Below are 24,174 nucleotides of genomic sequence, written 5' to 3'. Positions count from 1 at the left end.
TTCACACTCAAACTGAGAGCCAGGGGCCCGTCCCCTTTAACCACAGACCGCCCCTTTAAGGCTCCATGCGCAGTGTTGTCACTTTTTAAGGAGGTGCGGCAAAGCTTTTATACGCTACGATGACCGCGTTTTGTAAAGCGTGTTAAGTTTTTCCAAGAGCGTTTCTTTTGTTCGGTCACGGTCCGGGCTAGTTGTTTATTTTTGCTATGCACGCTCTCGCCTGGCTCTTCCTGGCCCTGTCATGCTGCGGTCCTTCCAGCGGATACTTCTCGGAGGAGCGCTGGAGCCCCGAGTCTCCACTGCTGGCTCCCCGGGTCCTGCTCGCTCTCATCTGCAGAAATTCCGAGCACTCTCTGCCTTATTTCCTCGGTACTATAGAGCAGCTAAACTATCCCAAGGACAGAATGGCGCTATGGTAAGAAATCGTAATACAAAACCATGATCTGTGCACGTTAAACCAAACATCGTTGCGCAAAACCTGGTAAGAGAATAGAGAAGTAGAAGACTTCTCCCAAAAAGTGGGGAAGGGGACAGACACAAATGTGTAGTGTCTGCATCTGTATACGTGGAAGGGAGGGGACGAGAACACGAGGATGGACCTATGTATGAACTTACATTTGAAATATTAACAAATTTGGATCATGTCTGAACAGGTCATAAAATCCCATAAGTCTTAAGCCATTCCTACAACAAACATGCAGTGATGATGGAAGGGGTGGGTCTTTTTTGGATTTTTTCATCAGTGTAACAGCATATTATGTTGCTATCTTATAATATTTTTTCTTATATTAAACAACAACAAAACGACAAAACAATGAGGCTTACTTTAAAAATCTGCATAAAATACAACCATTTACATAAGTACACACACTTGCAAACAAAGGCTGTCCACTGCTCCATCCCCTTTCACCTTATTTTGCTGCTTTATTTCAAATTTGCATTGTTAATAGATTATTTTTTGCGTTTGTGAGATAAAGTTTAGTTTACAACTGTCTAAAATCCTAAAACCAAACTTTTATTTGGAATATGCAAACACTAGTGCAGTGTTATAAACCCTGAACACAAGGTTTGGAGCTTTTCTTGTAAACCGACCAAATGCTGGATGCAGAAATGGACAAACTGTCACTTAAATCTTCTATAGTTGCAATTATGCATCTTTGCAGCATTGAGCCATATGCTGACTAAGCTGCTCTAAACATATACCCCGCACAGTGAAAGCCAACATAATGTTTATACTAATACTTATTTGAGATTAACATTGTAGGGGTTGTGTGTGGGGTCATGCAAACAGATGGAGAGACGGCAGGGATGTTTTAGCAAGAAGCCGCCATTCTTTTCACGAAGGCACGTGAAATCTGTAACTACACTTTGACTTGGCTGTTTTCCACCTGGATGAAAGTCTAAAGATAGTTTTTGCTGTTTCACTCTTGGCATTGTAACATTTAATTTAAGATATTGCTCAAACCATAACCTGTGAATGTAGAAGACTTTCTCTCCTTTTATGTTGTAGAGAGTATCATTAACACTTGTGCCAGTTCCCAAAGCAAAAGACAAAGGCTTGTGAAAAGTACACACACAAATGCGGCTATTGTTGTCCAAGTAGCAGTATCATGTTTTAACTTTGCTTGAACTCACTGCAATGCCTGCCTTTCTTACAACCAATTCTCCATGTGTTTTTGATGTATTTTTATTTTCAGGGTGGCCACTGATCATAATGAAGACAACACTACAGATATTTTACGTGAATGGCTCACCAAAGTCCAACACTTGTACCATTATGTGGAGTGGAGACCCAAAGAAGAGCCCCAGTCAGTACCTTTACTGTTAGTAATGCAACATTTTGGTTGATAAAGCCCCAGAGTTTAATTTACAAATAAATGTTGTAGATTTTATGATGATGAAGAGGATGGGCCAAAGCAGTGGACAAACCAGCGGTATGAACATGTTATGAAGCTGCGTCAGGTAGCCTTGGAGTCGGCACGAGAGATGTGGGCAGACTACTTTTTGGTACGTAAAAAATTATAGTAACCAAAATAATAATTATTTTTTTATGTAAATTACACAATACAACACAACACAGTTACAAAGATTAGCTCAATATGTTTTAAACTGCTGAGAAAATAAAATAACTGTTCAAATAGTATGGAAGTCTTTGTGTAAGGATAGTAGAAGGAGAGTATTTGACGAGCTTTGTTTATTTAATCCTTCTTAGGCCTTAAAAATAATTACATCTGGTAATGTTCGTATTGTATGTTTTGCAGTTGGTGGACTGTGATAACCTCATCACTAATCCCGATGTATTGTGGAAGCTTATGAAGGAGAATAAGACCATAGTTGCTCCAATGCTTGAGTCTCGTGCTGCTTATTCAAACTTCTGGTGTGGCATGACCTCACAGGTAATCACAGCATTCACTTAGCTTTGCCCTTCAGTTAGTTTCTTCATATTGTGACCTTAACTGTTAATCAACTGTATGTTCAGGGTTATTATAAGCGCACTCCGGCCTACCTGCCAATGAGGAAGCAAATACGAAAGGGTTGCTTTGCTGTGCCAATGGTTCACTCCACGTTTCTAATAGACTTGAGGAAAGAGGCATCCAGACAGCTGGCTTTTCATCCACCACACCCAGAATACAGCTGGGCTTTTGATGACATAATTGTATTTGCCTATTCAGCTCGAATGGCAGGTGCGTTCACTACACAATACGCAACATTTCATCATTGAATTATTGTGAAATCTAACCAACATTTTTGTTCTTTTTCTGCATTTAGATGTTCAGATGTTTGTATGTAACAAAGAAACATATGGTTACTTCCCTGTTCCTTTGCGATCCCATAATACTCTGCAAGATGAGGCTGACAGTTTCCTACATACCGTTCTTGAAGTAAATGGTAAGGTTGACACATTTTGTGTGTAACTCTAGCTTTTCTGCAACAATGTGGCATAACAATTTCACTTCAATTGTCCATCACATGTTTTTTTTAGCTATTTTGACTTATGCAGACCTTGAATACCATAGCTGCTCTTGCATTTATTTTTATTACTGTACTCTACTTATAAAATATAATGTGAAAGAACTTTTATTATCTTGTTGGATTGTTATCTTATTACTATATATATATTTTATTATTATATATGATATTATCTCTACTTTCCACTGTTCTGTCCTGTGATAACTAGGCCTGTCACCATAGCAGATTTAAAGCATGATATATTTCTCCAGAGAAATATGAAGATAAAAAGTAGATAATCCCAGTAAACGCTATTTTTAAATAGACAGTCTCATTAAAAGGACTGAGCTGCAACAAATGAATGACAAAATGAATCAATAATTAGCAATAAGAGTGACTTATTCAACCCTCTGCAGACGATAAATCAATATAGTAATTATTGTGGCAGGCCTAGTGATAACACTATGCAAGCTCATTCAGTGCATTTAGACCATTTCTGCCTCCATTTCCCTCTCATTGAACAGTGCGCCACCCTCCTGTGACGCCGTCTAAGTACTTGCCAACACCTGTTAAACGACCTGACAAAATGGGCTTTGATGAGGTGAGTATAAAGAGATGTGAAAAACGCCTTCTCCGCTTGCTTTGAGAAGTATATCAAACTATTGGTATTTATTTCACTCCTGTGCAGGTTTTTATGATAAATTTAAAGAGGCGTACAGATCGCAGAGATCGCATGTTAAGGACATTGCAGCAGCAAGAGATTGACTGTAAAGTCATTGCAGCTGTTGATGGAAAGTAAGTGTCTTAAGCCAAAGTCACATTTTTCACAAGCCAATAGATCTATACGTGCTGGTCCCAAGCCCAAATATACAAACCAGTGCCTTTTGGGAAGAAAAATTACCATAAACCCATTTCCAAGTCAATATGTATATCCTGGACTAGAAGCTGCACACTGTTGGAGGGAGAAAACAACTAATTGCGTGTGTGTGTTTTAATGCTTGATTAAACAACATTAAAATATCAAAATTAAAAAGCTGTTTTGTCATAATGTCCTGATATAATTTTCAGGGCAATGAATACAAGTGAAGTACAGGCTCTGGGGATCCATATGTTGCCTGGATACAGTGACCCCTATCATGGCCGCCCTCTGACCAAGGGAGAGCTCGGATGCTTCCTCTCTCACTATAACATCTGGAAGGAGGTCTGTATGCGTTATGTATTTACCAGAAATAGTTTAAATCATGATTAGTAAAACAGATGTGTATGATTTGTTTTAGATTGTTGAACGGGGTCTTCAGACTTCTCTGGTGATCGAGGATGACCTGCGTTTTGAGGTGTTTTTTAAAAGACGTCTTATGAACCTAATGAGTGAAGTGGAGAAGGAAGGCTTAGACTGGGACCTCATGTAAGCTTGGACACAAACATACTGTATTCATGCTTTTTGTCTTTGTCTTACTGTGTATTTTTGTCTAGACTTAAAACCATGAATCATGAACATATTTAACTTTGAACTGTTATCCCCACCCACATATTTCTTTCCTTCACTCTGATATTACATCATGACACAGAAACAACTATCTGGGATATTCTAATGCAGTTGTTTCTTAGCTTAGTGCTTTTTTCCCACTCTTATAATGCACCATGACAGGAAATGTGCTGTCTGGAATAGTGTCAGACAGTTGTTTTCACATAAATCTTAGTGAACAATGTGTGTGACTGTACTAATCTGGTGCCCCTGCCAGTAGCTTCTCTGTCAGTTGTCACCCCAAATGCTTTGTAACGTGCACTGTTGAAGAAGACCTACTGTGTTGTGTCTGCTATAGTTATAATCTATGACACCTGTGGATCATTATGTTATTTAATTTGCACAATTTAAATCTCAGTAGTCATCTAAAACAACTTAATAAAAGTAACAAGTCAGCGGACTTCCATGTTAGAAAACTGCAATGCCCGACGGGAGCTGACGTTGCGATAGAGGTTATCACAACAAAGAGCCGTGGAGCTGTTGGGCCCTCCTATAGATGGCTGTAAATCATTGACGATCGTACGCGTCTCATTGATTAAGAAAATAAAATTGAAGAACAAAGTAAGTGCAGAGCAGTGGATGTGTGCTGGTGGGGGTGACAATGGGGATTGATCGGCAACACAGTGTCTTGAAAATAAGCTTAGTAATAGATTAAAGATTGCTTAAACATGCACAAATCACTCCAAAAACAACTTCCAAGAGGGTAAATGAGAAACAACTATAACATGGTTAAAACCTCTGAAAAGACAATTATGTATAATAGGTCTTATTTAATGACTTACATTGTCATTTCTTTCTCAGTTATCTGAATTAACATTACACTGCATAATGTAAAGTGTACTTTATATTCAGAAGACAAAGTACAGACTAATGTCTTTATGTGTTTGTGTCTTTTAGTTACATTGGCAGAAAGAGGATGCAAATTGATCACAGAGAGAAAGCAGTGCCTAATATACACAACTTGGTGGAAGCAGACTACTCCTATTGGACCCTGGGCTATATGATGTCCTTACAAGGAGCTGAGAAGCTTTTAAGAGCAGAACCACTATCAAAGGTTTTGCCCGTTGATGAGTTTCTACCCATTATGTATAACAAACATCCTGTGTAAGTGCAACTCATTCATTTTTATGTCAAAATCACCAAAGCATTCAGCAATTAATTTAGTTTTTTTTTCTCAGGTCTGACTACATGGAGCAGTTTGAGAACAGAGACTTGAAGGCATTTTCCGCAGAGCCTCTTCTAGTGTATCCAACGCACTATACCGGGGAAGATGGCTATGTTAGTGACACAGAGACCTCCACTGTTTGGGACAATGACAAAGTGCGTACAGACTGGGACAGGGCCCGTGCAGGAAAGACAGGGGAGCAGGCAGAGATCAGCACAGAAGCCCAAAACTCAGACGTGCTCCAGTCTTCCCTCGACAGCACAGCCCGGGATGAACTATGAAAACATGTGAAACATAAATATGCAGAAGCAAGGCACATTAAGTTTGTGCACCTTTTCATGTCATGTGAGATCTGAGTTTGTTAAAAATGTGACTTTTTCATTGTTTATTTCATTTTATAAACAAAAATGAAGGTGCTAGACTTGTCATTCAAAATGGCATTTGCAGTGCCCACCCATATCTGTTATACAGAAATAGCATTGTTTGTTGTTTTCATGATTGCGTTGCATTTCAGTTTCCATGATTAACATTTCACTGGAATGCTATTTATTTGGTTTACAACTGACTTTATGTAGGCATGTCTGTCTCAAATAAATCCATTACACTTTTACACAGTTTCTCTTGTTCACAATATATTTCTAGATTTATCTTTGTATCACACGTTTTGAGTATTCTAGTTCATATTGCTTTCAGTCTACTGATGTCATTTAGCTGTTGACATGTGTGAAAAACCACAGCGCACTAAACTGAATGTGAGGGAGTGTGCGGAGTCCTTTCAAAACAGACCAGACTCTTCACATGTTGATTAGTGTGAACACTTAGCCCTATAAAAAATCGTTTGAGGTTTGGCATTAAAGTCATGATTCTGCTCTGAAGTGGGTAGATCTCCCATCGTGGGTGTAATTGTATCCACCCAGCTGTTAATTTAAGTCACCAAAATGATACACAGTAGAGTGTAAACTGAATTAAGATCTATGTATAAAATGAAATTATACCTCAAGATTGAGAAAGGTACAAATGATTGATGCAGGGTATTTTCAAATAAGGTATTATCAGTTCACTCATGCTTATTATTTTATTTATATTTAGCAAGTAATTTCATCTTCTCAAGTGATGGAACAGCAGGGGGCGCTTTCCTAATATCCACCAGGGACACGCCATAAACGTGGGTCCATATTTGCCCAGACAAACCCTGGGAACAGAGGCTGAGTGAATGTTGTGTTTACAGGACAGGGGTGAGAGAATGTGATGTGTTTTCTATTTTTTGTACTACAGCTTGTTTTTACACACACACTTGTTGCTCCCTAAACATGGAAACTAATTGACCCAAAGATAGTTCTAGTGTTGACATATTTTTGCATCATTGCCACAAACTTCACTCTCTTCTTTCATATGAATAATTTGACTGTAAATGGGATGCAACTGTTGTTTTACACATCCACTCCACTGGACTTGTACGTCACTCAACTTTACAACACAAGATGTCACTATAGAACTTATTTTAGACATGGTAAAGTGTGTGTTTATGTGGACAGTCCAGTCAAGGCACACTTCCCTGTCTCTACATTTCACTTTACTCTTGTGATTTATCGTGACCAGAAACCAGTTTGTGTAAATATTGAAATTTTGCTCAGAAAATGCTTTCAAACGCCATGGCACCTTGTCAGTGTGATAGGTGGGGCCACCACAGTTGCCTTGAAGATGCACTTCCTCTTCTCAGACTATTGCAGATGCAGAAGCATTGGCCAACCGCTAAAGCTCATGTAGGCCACAGGGCAATGACAGCAGCAACCTCACATGTGCAATTTAGACATGTACGTGTTTAGATGGGCTTATCTCAAGTCATCTTATCTGATAGTTTAACAGTTTAACAGACAAACTCTAAATGGAGATGAGGAGTGACTAAAGCTGCTTGGGTCTCTGTTCAAGTGGCTGTAGGAATGGAGGAAGACCAAGGACCAAGCAGTGATGGGTCCCAAACGACAGGTAGGCTTGTGTGTTTTTCATTACAATAGGCAAATTAACATTCATGTAATTTTAAATATGTTTTCTAATAAACATATTCCGTAATTATGCGTTTTACTCTTTTATCACATCCTGTGTTTATAGACCAGTACATCCAAAATGTTATCAACAGCATAATTCAACAACATGCATAAACGATACGTTGTTAGTGTAAGTGTAATTCTGGTGTAATTCATGAGAGCTCTGGCAAAACAAGTGCTTTTGTGCTCTTTATGGGATGTGACACAAACTGCGAACAGGATGTGGTTTACCGAAGAGCGAGAAGCAGAAAGAGTAGTGAGATTGCATTTTGCCTTTTATTTGTAGCTCGTATTTCAAGCAGAAGTAACAGGATCAACTGAAGTACATAATCCATTGGTTTATTATCATATAACTGTGTATTGATATGGCTGACATCTTTGACATATTGTTCAACGTATAGCCTGTTATAACTTACATTTTGATTTGTATAAACACTTCCTTACCATCTGCAGTAACAAGCTCATCCCTTCCTGAGAGTTTAATTCAGTTCTATGTTCAACTATGTCAGCCTTGTTACTAACCACTCACTGTCCAGCATACAGGGACCACCCCACCTCAGGCCCCTAGTTGAAATGACTGTCATAGCCACCCAGAACCACCCCATCCTCCTCCCCCACAAAAAGTAACCGTGATTGACTTTTCTTCTGTTTTTTTGTTTGTTTTTTTTATTCAGAGGCGAAGAAACCGTGTCGTAAATCTGACACCAAGAGGTACAGTGAGATCCTCAGGGACTTTGATAACTTTGAACTGTCTTTGATCTGCAAGTAAGTATTTTTCTGCAGTAGTAAGAATAAACATATATATTTCTCTTTGCTTGATAAAACTGGTGCACCAACGTCCCAAATGATGAGTTGAAAATCATTTTTAAAACAGAGTAAAAGTGAGTTGAACTAGTGTTGGATGTAATGGTAGTTTTTTATATATATAGTTGTACTGGGATAAGAGTAGGTGTAAATATGAGTGACCTGTTTTAGAAGTACTGTAGTAGTAATCATTGTATTACCACATGAGGTAACTTTAGACCAAACTGGCATACTTATATTAAATTACTAATGTGCAATATGTAACTTTACTGGTTAATTATCCGCCACCTGCTTGTCTCCTTGGAGATGTTTACCTCCAACTATGCTCTGCCTGGAATGTTCCACAGTATAGCATTTAAAAGTCCCATATTACACTATTTTCTGAGTTCTATTATAGTGTTGTCAAAAACATGCCTGGAGTTGTGTTTTGTTTCATTCACATGTTTGAGTAATGCTTTATTATTAGTCTGTCTACATCTCCAAAGTTCATAATGCTCTGTTCCACTTTGTGATGTCATGAAGTGGTATTTTTGAAGTTAACAGCTACGTTTTACCTTTAGTTCAGTGGAGATTAGCTGAATTTATCCAAATGATTCCAGTGAAGGTGTATTAAGTTTAAAAACACAGTGGAGCACTTCCTGTATTACCACATGACATCACAAGGTGGAACAGAGTGTTTTATGTTTGAGAGAAGCATTCATCTTAAATATGCAGAGTCTTGTGTGTTAAATGTGTGAATGAAACAAAACTCCAGGTCTGTTTTTGATGAGGAAACAACATTATAACATAAATCAGAAAATAACATAATTTCGGCCCTTTAAAGCACACAAGTCAGTTTTGCTTAATATAGGACCTTTAAATTCCATCTGTCACCATGGAGACAAGCAGGTGACACAACTATACCAAGTTACAAGTCAGATCTGTGAAGGGGCGAGCTCGTTCACAGTAAGAATGTATTTTATTTTTGCCAAACACCTCTAGCTGAATAAATACATGAAATATAAGTTTAACGCCACTGCCAAACACTTCAGTTAAAGCAATAATAACTTACAGAGAAAAATGAGGTGAATCACCTACCAAAAAAGTTACATGTAACACCTTTAAGTAGCAATGTGGTAAAGTAAGAATGACTCATTCCTCCTGTGTCTCTCTTGAATCTTACAATAATCTGTTTATATTCAGTGCAGGGGAAGATCTTCTGGCTGATATTGATTCACCAAGTGCTGAGTCCACAGAGCCAAGCGAGGAGCCAAATGAGGAGCCAAACGAGGAGCCAAATGAGGAGCCAAATCAAGAGCTTGTAAGAAACCCTTACTTACTTGTCAATGATAAAAATGATAAGACTTTATGTACTGTTTAATTATGACTTAGTAAATGAGTTTATTGTTTTCTTTCAGCCAAATGAAGATCCACAAAATGACGATGAACCTGAAGTTGATCAAAACAACCGAGGTAAGTTTTAATATTATTGTGAATATTTTTAATTATATTTATAACATATATGACTAAAATCAGTGCATCTTGGGATGATCATTGTCTTCCTTTTAAGATGTTTCAACGTAATTAACTGGCGTTTGTAATTGCCCCGCTGTAACCAGATTAGTTTAAACCCAAGGATTTAAAGTGGGGACAGCTGCTCTTGGTTTTTACCTAAGCTTAAGAACAACAACAAAAAAAATATTAGAAAATCAATCATTATCAAGTGACAATGGGTGTGTACCACTATATTATGTAGGTCAAAGGATGCTAAACTAATCAAAATGCTAAAAAAAAGAAAATGCTAAACTAATGAAAAATGAAAAATTGACATCACATAAATTAAAGGTGCACAATGTAACTTTTCTGATGGAGGGTCCGCCAACTAAGATATAGATAGACCTTTATAGATAAGACCTCTGCAGAATGTTCCACAGTATAGCTGTGGTAGAATAAACTGTAGTAGCCTTTATTTACGATTAGTACAGGACAGGAGACATGAACCCTGAAGAAGTTGCGTGTGTATATATATATATATATATATATATATATATATATATATATGTATGTATTCTCCACACTGAGCAGCTCGGTGAAGATCTACAAGGGCCATGGTCGACTGCCACGTCCTGACCCTTGACCCTGAGGTGCTCCAGGATTATTCTGCCCACACCACGAGTTTCCTAATAGTGTCCATTTTGTCTCCTTGGTTCTTCACAATCTTCTTCAAACACAATGATTTGTTCATAAACCTTTATATTTCTAAACCCAAACCAAAATGAAACATTTTTAACAGAATGGCTTCCCTTTGTTCCCCAAATCAAATAATTATATTATTTGATATCTATTCAACTCAAACCAATCACTTCACCCCCAGGGGCAAAAACAAACCCCTCGTGGGAAAAGTAAAGTGATTGAAGCAAATTGAAGTTTTAAATTATGTATTTTATTTATTTATTTTATTTATTTGAAGGACAGTGTGCAGATATATTAAAAAGATGGCTGCACCAGATTTAGCAAAATGCTAATTTCCATCTGTAGTCCTTGGTGTCACAAACATTAAAAACAAAACAATTCACATATAAAAAGTGCAATACAAAAGACAATGTACAAGTGTGCAAAATTTTCAATACATAGTGCAAACTACAAGTTATTAAAGTGCGAGACATAGGCAACAGATATCAGAATAAATACGGTGTACCCACTAGGGTAGTATCTGATAGCTCTGTACCTTATTGGTATTATAAATGTAAACAAGACAGTAATATGACACTAAGACAGTACAATAACACTCATGATTTGGTAATCTAGTGGCCATCAGATGGTACCCACGAGGGTAACATCTGATGGTCAAATACCCGTCTGGTATAGTTAGTGTGAGCAGGACTGATGGTCAAGAAGCCAGTTTTTGACAGCCCCTGAAAAGCTGCTGTGATAATCTGCTATGTTCTTAAGATTTTCTGGAAGCCTGTTCCATTCCTTGATGGCTTTAAAAGAGAAGGCAGATTGAGAGAAAGCAGACTTTCTTGTAGGAACATTGCAGTCACTCCTGGACACGGACCTTAACACTCTACTTGTTAGTTGAGAGCGAGGCTGTACATATTTCTTTAGTGGGGGTGGGGCAGCGTCATGCAAGATTTTATGTACCAGGCGAATATCAGAGTACCTGATCAAGTTGTCAAAGCTTAATATTTTAAATTTGTCCAATATGTAGCAATGATGGTAACGTCTGGGCTTTTTATCGAGGATTTTCAACGCCTGATTATGCAATGATCTAAGAGGATTTAGTACTGTTATTTTGACTTGAGACCATGAGGAAATACAATACAAAATGTGAGATATAATCATAGCATTGAGATAAGATTTTGCTGCTTCTAATGATAATGAGCTTCTAATGTGTTGGAAATTAGTGATGTTGAATTTCAAGACATTACAAACCTTTTTAATATGTTTTTTAAAATTAAGGGTAGGGTCTAATATGATTCCCAGGTATTGAACTTCCTTGACATTTTTAATCATGCAACTATTCACATAAATATTTGGACATACACTTTGACTTTTGTACAAGCAAAATATAAAGTACTAAGTAAACAGTGTAACTGAACATGTGAAGTGCACCAGTTATTATAACGTATAGATTACATATATTATCTTGCTTCTCTGATAAGACCATTTGCAATATTTAAATGAGCATTTGGCTAAGATTCTTGTAAATTATCTGTGTGAGGAGATAAATTATTTAGTTATCCACCTGAAAAGAGTTATGGATTATGGATGTGACACATTCAATATTGTGATTATGCAGTTATACAGTTACAAAAGGTCATGTGTTTGATGTGTTATGTGTTTTGTGGGCCTACAACAGTCAGTCTGTCTATTTACACACTTCCTAGAACAACTGGGTTCTTCTGTTCCTATGGGCTTGATACTAATATAAAGAAATGTAAACAAATATTTTGATACTAATATAAAGAAATGTAAACAAAAAGTTTATTTCTTGCTTGTTGTGTGAACAGCCTTTGGGACCCCCTGCAAGGCTCTGAGGCCAAAACACGGCCATGTCACACATAATACACCAAGCAATAGGTAAAGGCAATTCTGAAACCTTAAAAGTTCAAATTCTTGACTGAATTATTCCTTTCTCAAATGTTGATAATTGCAACAATCATCTATTCTCAATAACAACCACTTTCATTTTGTCTATAAGCCTATTATTCAATGTAAAAGCCACACCCTCTGGGCTGCCAGTTTCCTTTAACCAATCCACCTGACAACCCTCTGAAGTTTATTTACCTGCTTGTGAAATCTGGAGCCCGATCTCATCCTGGAGTCCTTTTTTCTAGTTAAATGTAACAATGCTAATGTTAGCTCATGTGTGTGTATATTCATTCTTAGAGTGAGCAGGGTTACCTCTCCACAGATCTGTAACTTAACCTTGTGGTGTCTTCAAGTGAAAACAAAAACATCTCCACGGAGACAAGCAGGTGGCAAACTCTCCACTAGAAAAGTTGCACAGTGCACCTTTAAAATACCTTGTTTCTTACACTACATAGACAGTAGAGCCATGCTTTCAAATTTAAGCATCTCGTGTCTTGTGTGAGCTTGGGGATATCAGTCTTAAAGCCAGCTCACCTCACGCAGTCACGCTCCAGGGGGTAAACCTTTACTCGCAGCTAAAGCCTGTCTGCCACAATCTGGAGCAGTGTAATCCCTGAACACCGTGTATGAAGCTATGGCTCTGAAGACACACAACCCTACTGACAATTCAGCATCTACAGGAAGTCAACCTGGGACCTAAAGTGTGTGTGGATCTATGAAGAATACACTGCCTTCTTTCACCTATTCTTTTTGCTGTGGATAGATGTGCTTACTTTTGGGCATTTTTAGTAAAGGAGACTGGATGAATGCAAAGGGAAGTTGTTTGTCACATCCTCTTTTGCTGCGTGCTTTATCAGCTAAACCGTACTTGGAAGTAGACAACTGGGTGTTAGCAGAAGTAGAATTACTAGTCACATATATTACAAATGAACTGTGTACAAAAATGATCTACTGTAGAAAGTGGTTAGAGTTTTGGCGGTGAGCTTTTTTTGTGTGCAGTAACAAAAATACAAGCTACTAATGACTAACCTCCCACATAAAGGAAAATCCCCAGTGATGATCGTATCTACTGGCCATGTGTATGACCCTTTGTGACTGAAAACAAGTGAACAGGTGAAAGAGGGAGGGGCTCAGAGAGGAAGAGGGACAAGGGAAGTTAAGAAGATTTTTTTCCTGTAATTATCAACAAGCTTTTGACAACTATATCAAGTACTGAATTTCTGTTAGCAAGAAGATACACAACTGACTGGATTTTGCTGATTTTGATTTGAAGATCATGACTTGCAATTTGGAGAGTTTATTTCCTGTTCTGGGTTTGTGCATATTTTCCTTTTAAAATTTTGTCCTGTTATTGTTTAAATTCAAACTGGTTGATACTGGACACTGTTAGACGTCTGTGCCTACATCCCTGGGCTTTCTAAAGCTCAGAGCCCCCACAGTGATGTTGATGTACTCCCTCTCAGCCCAGGAGGCAGACCTGGCCCTGTGTCGCTGTGAGGATGGAGTGGAGACCGCCCTGCAGTACGCCAAAATGTGGTGCCGCTACGCTAAGGACCTCCTCAGCTGGATGGAAAAGAGGATCGGCCTAGGTAAATGCATGCAAAAATATCCATAAAAAACAAAAACACTTACTAAACACTTAAACTGCATTTTAGGTTTACTTTTTGACCATAGATTAAATTGAAATGCTTTAATTTTGCTTCAAAATGTGTCATGATTATTATTTTTTAGTTATTCTGGATATCTGGATAGATTTTAACATTCTTAGAGGAGCATGTTGAGCTTTTTTTTTTTTAAAGTTGTGAGGAGAGTTGTAATTTAAGTCAGTCACAGTAAGACTTCAAATTAGCCGACCAAAAAAACCTTTTCCATTTCCACAAAATATTGTGGAAATGGAAAAGTATTTTAGATTTTCCCAGTGCCCCACTGAGGACACCAAACACAGTTTAGTTATATGTTATATGGGAAGCATGACATTCAAAATACTATATCATTACCATACAAATTTGCAAATAGGCATTTTCACTGTGTTGAAGCATTTGCATTTGTTTATAAAGTTACAGTGACATCACCTGTTTAGACTGATCTGCATAAATGTACAAAAATGGCAACTGGATTGACTATTATCACAAAGGGGGTTGTCCCAAAAAGCTCTACATCAGGAGTCTCAAACTCACGGCCAGGGGGCCAATTGCGGCCTGTGAGACAATATTTTGTGGCCTAAAAGACAATATGAAAGTTTAATGTTAGTGTGGCATTACCGTGTAGAAGGTTCCGCCAAATCGGTAAACCCCAAACACACATGCCACTCGTGCTGTATACTCCCATCACAAAAGATTCAACAAATAACAATGTATATCCGTAAAATTCACAGGAATTAGCATATTTCCTCATGTATGTTGAAAATATGAAAACAGCTATGATGTTTGAGAAAATTTGAACAAAGCCTTTTTTGTGGAGTACCTGATGCGGCCCTGCCTAACCCAGACTGTGTCTCCTGTGGCCCCCAGATAATTTGAGTTTGAGGCTCCTGCTCTACATGCATTATTGTTTTATATATATATATGACAAAAACTTAATGGCAACTGAATTAATCCATTTGTATTTTTTACAGAGCAAGAATTTGCAAAGAATGTTATAAAGGCAGCGGAAGGAGCAAGAACCACAGTAGCACAACAGGTAGGCTGTAGTTATAGTACTGTTAAATTAAAGGCATACTAAGAATACATGTTTTTCAATAACATCTCCATGGAGACAAACACATGGTAGAACCTTCAACGAAGTGCATCTTTAAGAGAACAGAATGTGGATGTTTTTTAGACAGGATTAATTGCCACATGATTTGTCATTTAAAGGAAATGATGCCCCTGCAGTACATTTTCACAATGGCCTTTGAGCAAGACATTAAAAATAGTCTTACAGCAAGAAAAATGTCTGACTTGATACAACATCGCTGTTACCAGGTAAACTTTACATCACACAACAAGCCAAATAATTACAAAATATTACCTGTCTTTTCTGATTGATGGTCCTTATTTCTGTCACTGTCCCACAGGCCTTGTCTGCAAAGAAAAATGAGATTGACAAGTGGCGCCGGGAGTTCAAAGAGCAGTGGATCAAAGAGCAACGGAAGATGGTAAATGTTCAGTTAGGCCTATAGTCCGATTATATCACATGAATATAAGGCCTGAGCTAGCCTTATATGCAATTGTGCAGTATTTTGTTGAGGAAATAGATTTGTAGCCTTGGTGTGATCCAGTTCTAGTCAAGGTGTAGTTCCTTAACTTGATGTTGATCATTCTATGTCACATATTGTTGTTTCAGGATGATGCAGTGACAGCTCTCAAAAAGGCTCGGCATCAGTACTTCCAACGCTGTAATGAACTGGAAAAGGCTAAAGCTAACAGTGCTAAGGCAGCAGATGACTCTACTGGCATGAAGACACTGGACAAGAGAAGGAAATCTAAGGATGAAGCTCAAACTAAAGTAGCCCATAATATATATTTAAACATATTTTGGTTTTGGCCTTGATATTATATTTTTTTGTGAGTTAATAACGTTTTTTATTCAGGTTATGGAGGCAGAGCACTTGTACCGTCAGTGTGTGAATGATGCCAGGATTCAACAGGATGATTTAGTGAAGGTCAAACAAAGGATCATTTCACACATAAGAAAACTCATATGCCAAGGAGATACTGTGCTAAAAGAGGTAACTAAATTATAGTATTATTTATGACTTTTTGCACACATAAATGGGCTGGTGCAAAAAAAAAAAAAAAAAAAAAAAATGCAACTGTTTTAGTACTCTTATAATAAGTACTCTTTTAATCAGTTTTTGAGTATCTAGAAAACTAAATACTCAAGTGTGGAAAAATAACACAAAGTTGCTGAATAGTTTGGTCCTGAATAGAGTGGTCTTGTTCTTTATCAGAACAAGTATAAGACCATGTCAAAGTTATTTTATGTTAAAAAAAACATATATAGTATTATTTTTGTATTGAAATCTGTATTACTGATTATTTTCCCTTAGTGCAAAAAAGTAAAGCAAAGCAGTGTCTTTTGTCTGACACTTTGTTTTATGTATAATGCTCAAATTTAAATGTTAACAAATTTTAGGTTGATATCTTGTAAACGATTACCTTGTTTCCTTTAGGCAACAGTGAATATGTTTTACTACCAGCGGCAGCAGACAGAGCCGGTGCCTCTGAGCTATCACAACCTGGAGCTGTCATCTCGGTCGCTGGAGCCCGGTGAGCCCTACCTCCTGTATGTTCTCGGCAAACCGCGACAAGATCAGCCCCTTCAAGTCTTCACATTCCAGGAATATGTCTCTCAAGGCAAAGGGTACAATATTACACAATAATACAGTAATCATTATACTCAATATTATGTTTCTACTTACAAAACTGAACATGCTTTGTAATGTTTATTTTATTTGGCAAAAGGAACAAACGGAAAACCAGCAATCCTCTCTCAACTGTGATGGACTCCTATCCTGTGACAGACGATGGCCCAGGCAGACGTGCTAGTGATGGAAGTATGTGTTAACCTTATAGACTTTTTATGCTCCTCCAATTTTGTGTGTGCACTGCCCACCTACGGGCTTCGCTATAGATTTCTTCATTACGGGCACTTTTACTGTTGCGTGGAGTGGTGCTTATCCCTCTGCCGATGTAGTCAAGAGGGATTCACGGCTGAGGTTGTTGTGGCCCGTCAGAGCTCTACACTGTTACGTTGAGCTAAAGGCAGGCTTTTGTGCTTTGAACCAGCTGTTTGTGGGTTTTGTAACCAGAGGAGAGCCACATTGCGGCTTGACCCTTCTTGCATTTCTTATATGTAACTATAATTACGTCAAGTAACTGTAATTTTTTTTGTTGCCCTGTTTCAGCTACAACAACTGATCTGGCCATTTATAATCTGTTAATGAAAAATTGAATTTGATAACTTCAAGCCATTATATTCTGTTTTTACATATTGTTTAAAGATTTAGGTTTGTACAATAATTCAACTCTAATTCAACTTGTTTTGCTGTGCCATAGGGAGATCTGCGTACAGTGATTGTGACAGTTTTGGAGGGAGTCAGGAGTCCCTGTCTAGCCCTGGTAAACATAACTTGTTTACTTACCTACTTGGTATCATTAAAATAAAACGAAAATCTAAGCACTATTTTACCTTTTCATTAAAGCTCACAGTAACAGGAGATTACCCAAAACCGCATCCACCTTAACAGTGTCGTCAGATGATCTGGATGACCGAGACCTGGCATCTGAATCAGGTTTGAATTTTGAAGAATTCAATTAGTTATGTTGAGAATGTAATTAATGTAAACTATCAATAAATGTTTCCTCAGAGTACCTCAGTGACTCTCCATGCAAATCACGTCCAGTTTCTCGAGCTGTCTTAACCCACCACCTCAGAAAGATGAAGAGCAAAATGGTCAAATGCAAACAGTGCGATAACTACATTGTTGTGAATGGAGTCGAATGTGAAGAAGTACGTATATTTAAGTGTATATTTAGTCCGAGCCAGTAATGAAGTAGCTGGTGAGGGGCATTGTGACTGGTCAGTTTCTTATAATAATGATAATAATAATAATGATAATAATAATAATAATAATAATAATAATAATAATAATTATTATTATTATTATTATTAGTAGTAGTAGTAGTAGTAGTAGTAGTAGTAGTAGTAGTAGTAGTAGTAGTATTTTTCCCCCCAAATAGATGTATTTTTGACTCCCAGAACATTGACGAAAAGTCTCACATGGGGGTATAGGAACGACCGGCTTGACAAAAAAACTATAAAATGGGAATCACGACAATGCCTGACGCGGACATATTCAACTGCGCGGCCACAAATTGGACCCCATTGGGAGTGGGACCAGGCATATTTTGGAGTAGGCTCATGAGATGCGACATGTGACAAGCCTAAAGTTGAAATGGAGCACTGCCCTATGATGAACAGGAAGTCGGCCATATTGGATTGAAATTCTCTTTTACTGCCTTTGTATGAAACCAATCAACTCCTTGTTTTTTATCTAATTGAACTCAGATTTGACATGCCACATGGAGAGACATAGATTTTAAAAAGTTATTAAAGTTATGTTGACATGTCAAACACAGTGATCGATACTAGAGCGCCATCTATAGGAACGCACAAAGATTACAATGGGAAGAAAAAAATTACTTTTACATTAATTGATGAAACTTTGCAGAAAATTCTGTTACGTGCCCACGCTCAGAAAAGACAATTAGACCCATGCCCTATTTTTGCTTGGACTCTAGAGTCTTCCAAAACTCTCATTCAAAGTGAATTGCACTGTGGCTCAAATCAGACAATAGAGAGTGATACACCCACTAAACATGAACAGAAATGCACTAAAGTTGGCAGAGTGAACCAGCTTGGAACCAGTGCAAACCAGTGCAAACTTAACTCTCATCACAATATTTTATATGGTACTCACAAATTCACTCAACAGCGCTGCCTAGAAGTGGACCCCTATAGGCGAGGGCAAGAAGAGGGCTAAATTTTGACATAAGCTCAAAAACTTTGGAGCAGTGATAGAGTCAAAAGGCAGAGACAATTGTGATGCAGGGGCTGTCGCGATGCAGGGGTGGTCACAGTGCTGGGGCGGTCGTGATGCAGGGGCGGTCATGATGCAGGGGCAATCGCATTGCAGGGGCGGTCGTGATGCAGGGGCGGTCGTGATGCAGGGGCGGTCGTGATGCAGGGGCGGTCGTGATGCAGGGGTGGTCACAGTGCAGGGGCGGTCATGATGCAGGGGTGGTCACAGTGCAGGGGCGGTCGTGATGCAGGGGTGGTCACGGTGCAGGGGCGGTCGTGATGCAGGGGCAGTCGCAATGCAGGGGCAGTCGCAATGCAGGGGCGGTGCGATGCAGGAGCGGTCACAGTGCAGGGGCGGTGCGATGCAGGGACGGTCACTATGCAAGGGTGGTAGCAATGTAGGGGTGGTTGGCTCGCACGATGCTGGGGCTGTCGCGACTCTCTGGCAATCACATGAGAGGGGAGTGCACATGAGGACGAGGACTATCATCACTGCTTGCGGCTTTAATTTCAAATTATGTCCTTGCTTGTTGTGATAGTACCTGTGGTAAATGATTATATTTAAAAGTTTTACATGAGCCAAGTGGGAGTCAGTGAAGAAAAGCAAAATATTGGTTGTTGTTTATACTTGTTTATACTTTACTCAGATGTTTTTAGTAATGCTGTCTTTTTCTTGTTGTATTTTTAGTGTGGTTTGGCCTTGCATAGAAAGTGTATGGAGGGATATCACCTGGAGTGTGAACATGCCAAGGGCTCAGTTTTTGGAGTAGACCTGTCCCTCCTACCCCGAGACAAACCAGACGAGGTCCCCTTTGTAGTGCTGCACTGCATTGCTGAGATTGAGAGTCGAGCCCTCTCTGTTCAGGTAAACTAGTTTACACAATCTTTAGTTTTGATGTAATGGAAGTGGATATGTTATTATCTAATTTCTTGAGTAATCAGATTATTGAAATGCCATGTAAGTGTGAGTGATCTGATTTCTTTCTGATTTGTCCTGTGCATGTGTTGACAAGAAAAAATATGCAGATGACAGATGAAATGAAAGAAAAAAACTGAATTGTACTTGTACTTTGTCTTCCAAACACAACAGTTACTCTAAAACTCCACTTATAAACTGACACATACAAGCAGGTGTTTTTGGTGATCAGATTTCTCTTGTGTATCTAAACACATACCAAAAATTAGATCTAATTATAGAGTTATGTGATTATTTTCATCATCTGTTTTTGTATTCACTGTTTGTATGTGTGTTTTAGGGGGTGTACCGGGTGAGTGGAGCCAAGCCTCGCATTCAGAAGTTATGCCAGGCCTTTGAGGAGCAGAAGGAGCTGGTGGATCTCTCTGACCTATCGCCACACGATATTACTTCAATTCTAAAACACTTTTTCAAAGAGGTATTTCTCTTTTATATAATTCAAATATGTATAGCTTTGATCAATAGCTGAGAATTGTATTAATCAAACAATATCAGGGGGAGGGCAAAAGGGGGCACTTAAAATGTTTTATAATCTTTTTTTTTTTTTTTTTTTTTTTTTTTTTACAAACGTTATATTCAGCTTTGAGCCATTATGACATCTGTGGGATCAGATCACACTGTTAGTTGTCCCACTTTTGATAGATGCTTTTAACATTTTAACACTGCACACTCTCAATACTTTGCACTTTCTAACTTTCTAAAATCTGCCAAAGTAATACATTATAATCTACTATGGGTATCAGTATTATAAATAATTTGCGTATGTAATCCCTGTCTGTTCCAGCTTCCCGAACCTTTACTCACTTTTGAGCTGTTCAACGACTTCATTGACGTGGGGAAGACGATTCAACATCTGAGCGAAAGGCAACAGCCTCCAGACACTAACGAGATCATGGACGTCATCACCAGCCTACAGAGTATTTTACAGAGACTTCCAGCGTACTGCTATAGCACTCTGCAGCACTTGATGTGTCATTTGCAAAAGTGAGAGTCCACCTCTGCATTTTCACTTGCTGTGTTTTATTTAGATATGGAAAGCAGGGGCTATTAGTTAATGGTAGTTTTGAATTGCACATTTCAGTTTAAGCGAGTTAAGTCCTAGATTGTTTTAGATTAGAGGGTGGCTGGTTTGATTCTGTTGTTGTCCCGGAGTCCGGATAGAGTCTTGGTTTAGCCCTGGTGCAATTCTGGTTTAGTCTTGGTTTATACCTGGTTTAGTCTTGGATCAACCCTGGGTTAGTTCTGATTTTTTACTGGTTTTGCCCTGGTTTAGTCCTGGGTCAGCAATGAATCAGTCCTAGTTTAGTCCTGGTTTACCCGAGATCAGCCCTAGTTAAGTTCTGGTTTTCCATTGATTAGTTCTGGTTTAGCCCTGGGTTTTCCTTAGTCACAGTTTACTCCTAGGTTGCTCCACATTTGGTTATACCTTTGATCACCTGGAAAACTTAGTTATGCCTTGGTTTAGCAGTGTTTAGCAGTGTCTCAAACTTGAATGCTTTCTCTTGTGTCACTTTCCCCACAGAGTTTCAGAGAACACAGAAAACAAAATGAGTGCCAGTAATTTGGGTATCGTCTTTGGACCTACACTACTGCGCCCCCTAGTGGCCTCAAACACCATGCTTGCACTGCAAGAGACCAGTTACCAGGCTGTACTCATTGAGTTCCTCATTACACACCACAATAAGGTTTTTATGGTTCAAGATCGCTCCAGCACACCTCTTCCTCCAGTCCCCAATGCGCCTCTCCCACAAACTCCGCCCAGAGCTTCTTGTCCTTTGGAGCAAGTGGAGTTTTCCTCTCCTGAGCGCCCACACTCCTTAGAGGTAAACAATTATAAGCTTTATCTTCTATTTATTTGTACTATAATTGTACTGCTGCTTTCTGTTTCTAATTTCTGCCTCTGATTCTCCCATTCTTGTTGTCATTATATTTTCAAAAATGTCTGTCAACCCATTCAGGCTGTTGCAGGAGTAGGTTGAATTATTTCCTAATTTAGACAATAACAGTATAAACCGATGTCATTCCAACAGACTCGCAAAATCAAGAGAGAGTCAAGCGAGGGTTATATATCTGACAAATCTTCATCCAATGAGGCAGTGGACCAGCTCAGCTCTGAAGTCAATGACAGTGCAGGTAGGCGGTGCTTAGCAAAATAGCATGATAGATAGAGTTTGCTGTAGAGTTAGATAGAGTTAGAGTTTGGTCTTGTTGATGCATTTGTTTGGTTTATAACACAAGGTAAAACTAGGCCACTTCTCTCGCTGCACCAGATATTTTCAGTTCAGGGTAGAGTTTCATACACTTCTCGTTTCCATACACGTATGTCATACTTGTAATATTAGACTACTTTGTTGCTCACTTTTTTCTTGCTTGTAGGCTATTGTGTTGCATTTCATGCTTTTGCTTTTCAGGCTAAGTCTGCTGCCTTTAATCAGTATGTGTGATTCCTTACATTACCAAATAAATAACCACCATAATATATTTAAGTTTAAGTAGTTTAATAATTTATTTTGATCATTTGCAAAGAAAAAAAATGCTGGGACAAATGCAATAAATAGTTAATGCTACAGCAGAAGTTTGGACCAAAAACATTAAAGGTGCACTATGTAACTTTTCTGGTGCCACATCTTGTCTCCCACAGTATGGCATTAAACATATCTATCTCAATGGAGACAAGCAGGTGACACCACCAGGCCAGTAAGAGACAGTCAGAATGCATGCTTTCAGAGTATGTTTTAGCAATAAAAAAGTATAATAAGTTAAATGCCATATTGTGGGATATTCCTGTTACCTTCTACCAGAAAAATTGCACAGTGCACCTTTAAAGCACACCTTCAGACCATTCTAATGTTTTGTTTTGCTTCTTCTTTTTAAGTCCTGGCTTTGAAGGAAGCAACAAATGAAACCAAGGATGACTCTGTAAACTCAGTATTTTCAAGCCAACCACACTATCGCTTTACCAGACAACCTGTGAAGTACCATCGTCATCATGGTAATCACAGCAGCATTGGGTCCAGACGCTCAAATCCCATCCCAGAGCGGGAATCTGCCCCTTCCAGGAGCTGTCCAGGCAGTGCAGACAGCAGCCGCAGCTCATCTCCAGATCCATGGACACAAAGACCTCCAAAATCTGTCAATTCAAGGCTTCCACAACAGGGTGTTATGGGATCGGAGGGTACACCGAATGCCCCTGTAAACCCCCGGGAAGTGGTGGAATATATGCTAGGGTTAGACTCCAGATTTCCAGTAAAAGTGGAGACAGCAGCAGAGCCCAAACCGGATCCTAACAGGAACCATAGACTGCCTGTTGATAAAGGACATGGTTTTAGTCATTTATCAAAACCTCCTATTTTTATGGAGCAGATTGTGACCTCACCTGCCCAAAAAATCCTCTCCGGACTCAAGCTAAGGCGCAGTCACTCAGGCAAAGATGAGCAGCTCTTTGTATAAATGCATGCTCACAGCATAGTGACTGTAATTGTAAAAATTGTATGTATTTGTATGACTATAATTTGACCTTTTTTGCCTTCTTGTCCTTTACACAGTTCAAAAGTTTAAGCAGAATTTCTAGAATTCACACCTTTGTAGCTCGTAATCCTTTGATCTGGATCCAGCTGTATTGTAGCCAAACCGGTCTACAGTAGTACCTTCACTTGTGTCTGGAGATAAAGAGTAGGCAGGTCTACAGGTTTCACTGTCAAACTGTCTCAAAACATTTGTTAGAAAGTGTTGGTGCTTTGTGTAAATAAACATTGCTATAATAATGTTTTAATGTAGACAGAATCTTCAGGACTTTTTCTTTGTATCTTTGGACCATAATTTGCCCAAGCTATTTCATTTTCCAGCATACATTTTATATTGTAGTATTTACCTGCAGTGTTAAAGCCATTCCACAAGAGGGAGCGCTTCTCCCATGATACTACATAGTAAGTGAGAATTTATTACGCATTTATCACACATCTAAGTCTGTGCATTGTGAATTTGCTCTTTGGTCTCATTTATTCATTCTTCTTTTTAATAATTCGGTCATATTTAAATTTTGAATAATCTAACAATATGATAATGTTCAGTT

The 24,174-nt window shown here is 38.6% G+C and overlaps 2 protein-coding genes across 3 annotated transcripts; both read left to right on the top strand.

Annotated features, from left to right (window-relative positions):
- The first annotated feature begins 50 nt into the window (after nt 1-50).
- colgalt1a (collagen beta(1-O)galactosyltransferase 1a) lies at nt 51-6,252 on the top strand. The gene is made up of 12 exons (XM_033971322.2): nt 51-415; nt 1,698-1,808; nt 1,887-2,007; nt 2,262-2,396; nt 2,480-2,684; nt 2,770-2,889; nt 3,474-3,550; nt 3,638-3,744; nt 4,018-4,150; nt 4,227-4,354; nt 5,372-5,578; nt 5,653-6,252. The coding sequence occupies exons 1-12, from the start codon at nt 207-209 to the stop codon at nt 5,918-5,920; spliced, it is 1,821 nt and encodes a 606-aa protein (XP_033827213.1). The 5' UTR covers nt 51-206; the 3' UTR covers nt 5,921-6,252.
- Nucleotides 6,253-7,362: 1,110 nt separating this feature from the next.
- Nucleotides 7,363-23,878, top strand: gmip (GEM interacting protein). Of its 2 annotated transcripts, XM_033971461.2 has the most exons (21): nt 7,363-7,625; nt 8,359-8,449; nt 9,671-9,788; nt 9,886-9,940; nt 14,026-14,151; nt 15,177-15,241; nt 15,418-15,525; nt 15,618-15,698; nt 15,887-16,048; nt 16,134-16,271; nt 16,716-16,906; nt 17,008-17,099; nt 17,602-17,664; nt 17,748-17,837; nt 17,913-18,055; nt 19,815-19,991; nt 20,383-20,520; nt 20,887-21,086; nt 21,625-21,925; nt 22,133-22,235; nt 22,978-23,878. In XM_033971461.2, exons 1-21 carry the CDS (start codon nt 7,580-7,582, stop codon nt 23,550-23,552), a joined length of 3,063 nt encoding a protein of 1,020 aa, XP_033827352.1. In that variant the 5' UTR covers nt 7,363-7,579; the 3' UTR covers nt 23,553-23,878. The 2 variants fall into 2 exon arrangements, with proteins under 2 accessions (XP_033827352.1, XP_055079422.1); XM_055223447.1 differs by lacking the exons at nt 7,363-7,625; nt 8,359-8,449; nt 9,671-9,788; nt 9,886-9,940 and adding an exon at nt 13,752-13,875 and having other exon boundaries at nt 22,978-23,856.
- The last annotated feature ends 296 nt before the right edge of the window (nt 23,879-24,174 follow it).

The sequence above is a fragment of the Periophthalmus magnuspinnatus genome, chromosome 8 (genome assembly GCF_009829125.3).
Source record: "Periophthalmus magnuspinnatus isolate fPerMag1 chromosome 8, fPerMag1.2.pri, whole genome shotgun sequence".
Lineage (NCBI taxonomy): Eukaryota > Metazoa > Chordata > Actinopteri > Gobiiformes > Gobiidae > Periophthalmus > Periophthalmus magnuspinnatus.
The sequence above is the reverse complement of the archived record's forward strand: the minus strand, read 5'-3'. Positions and strand labels throughout refer to the sequence as shown.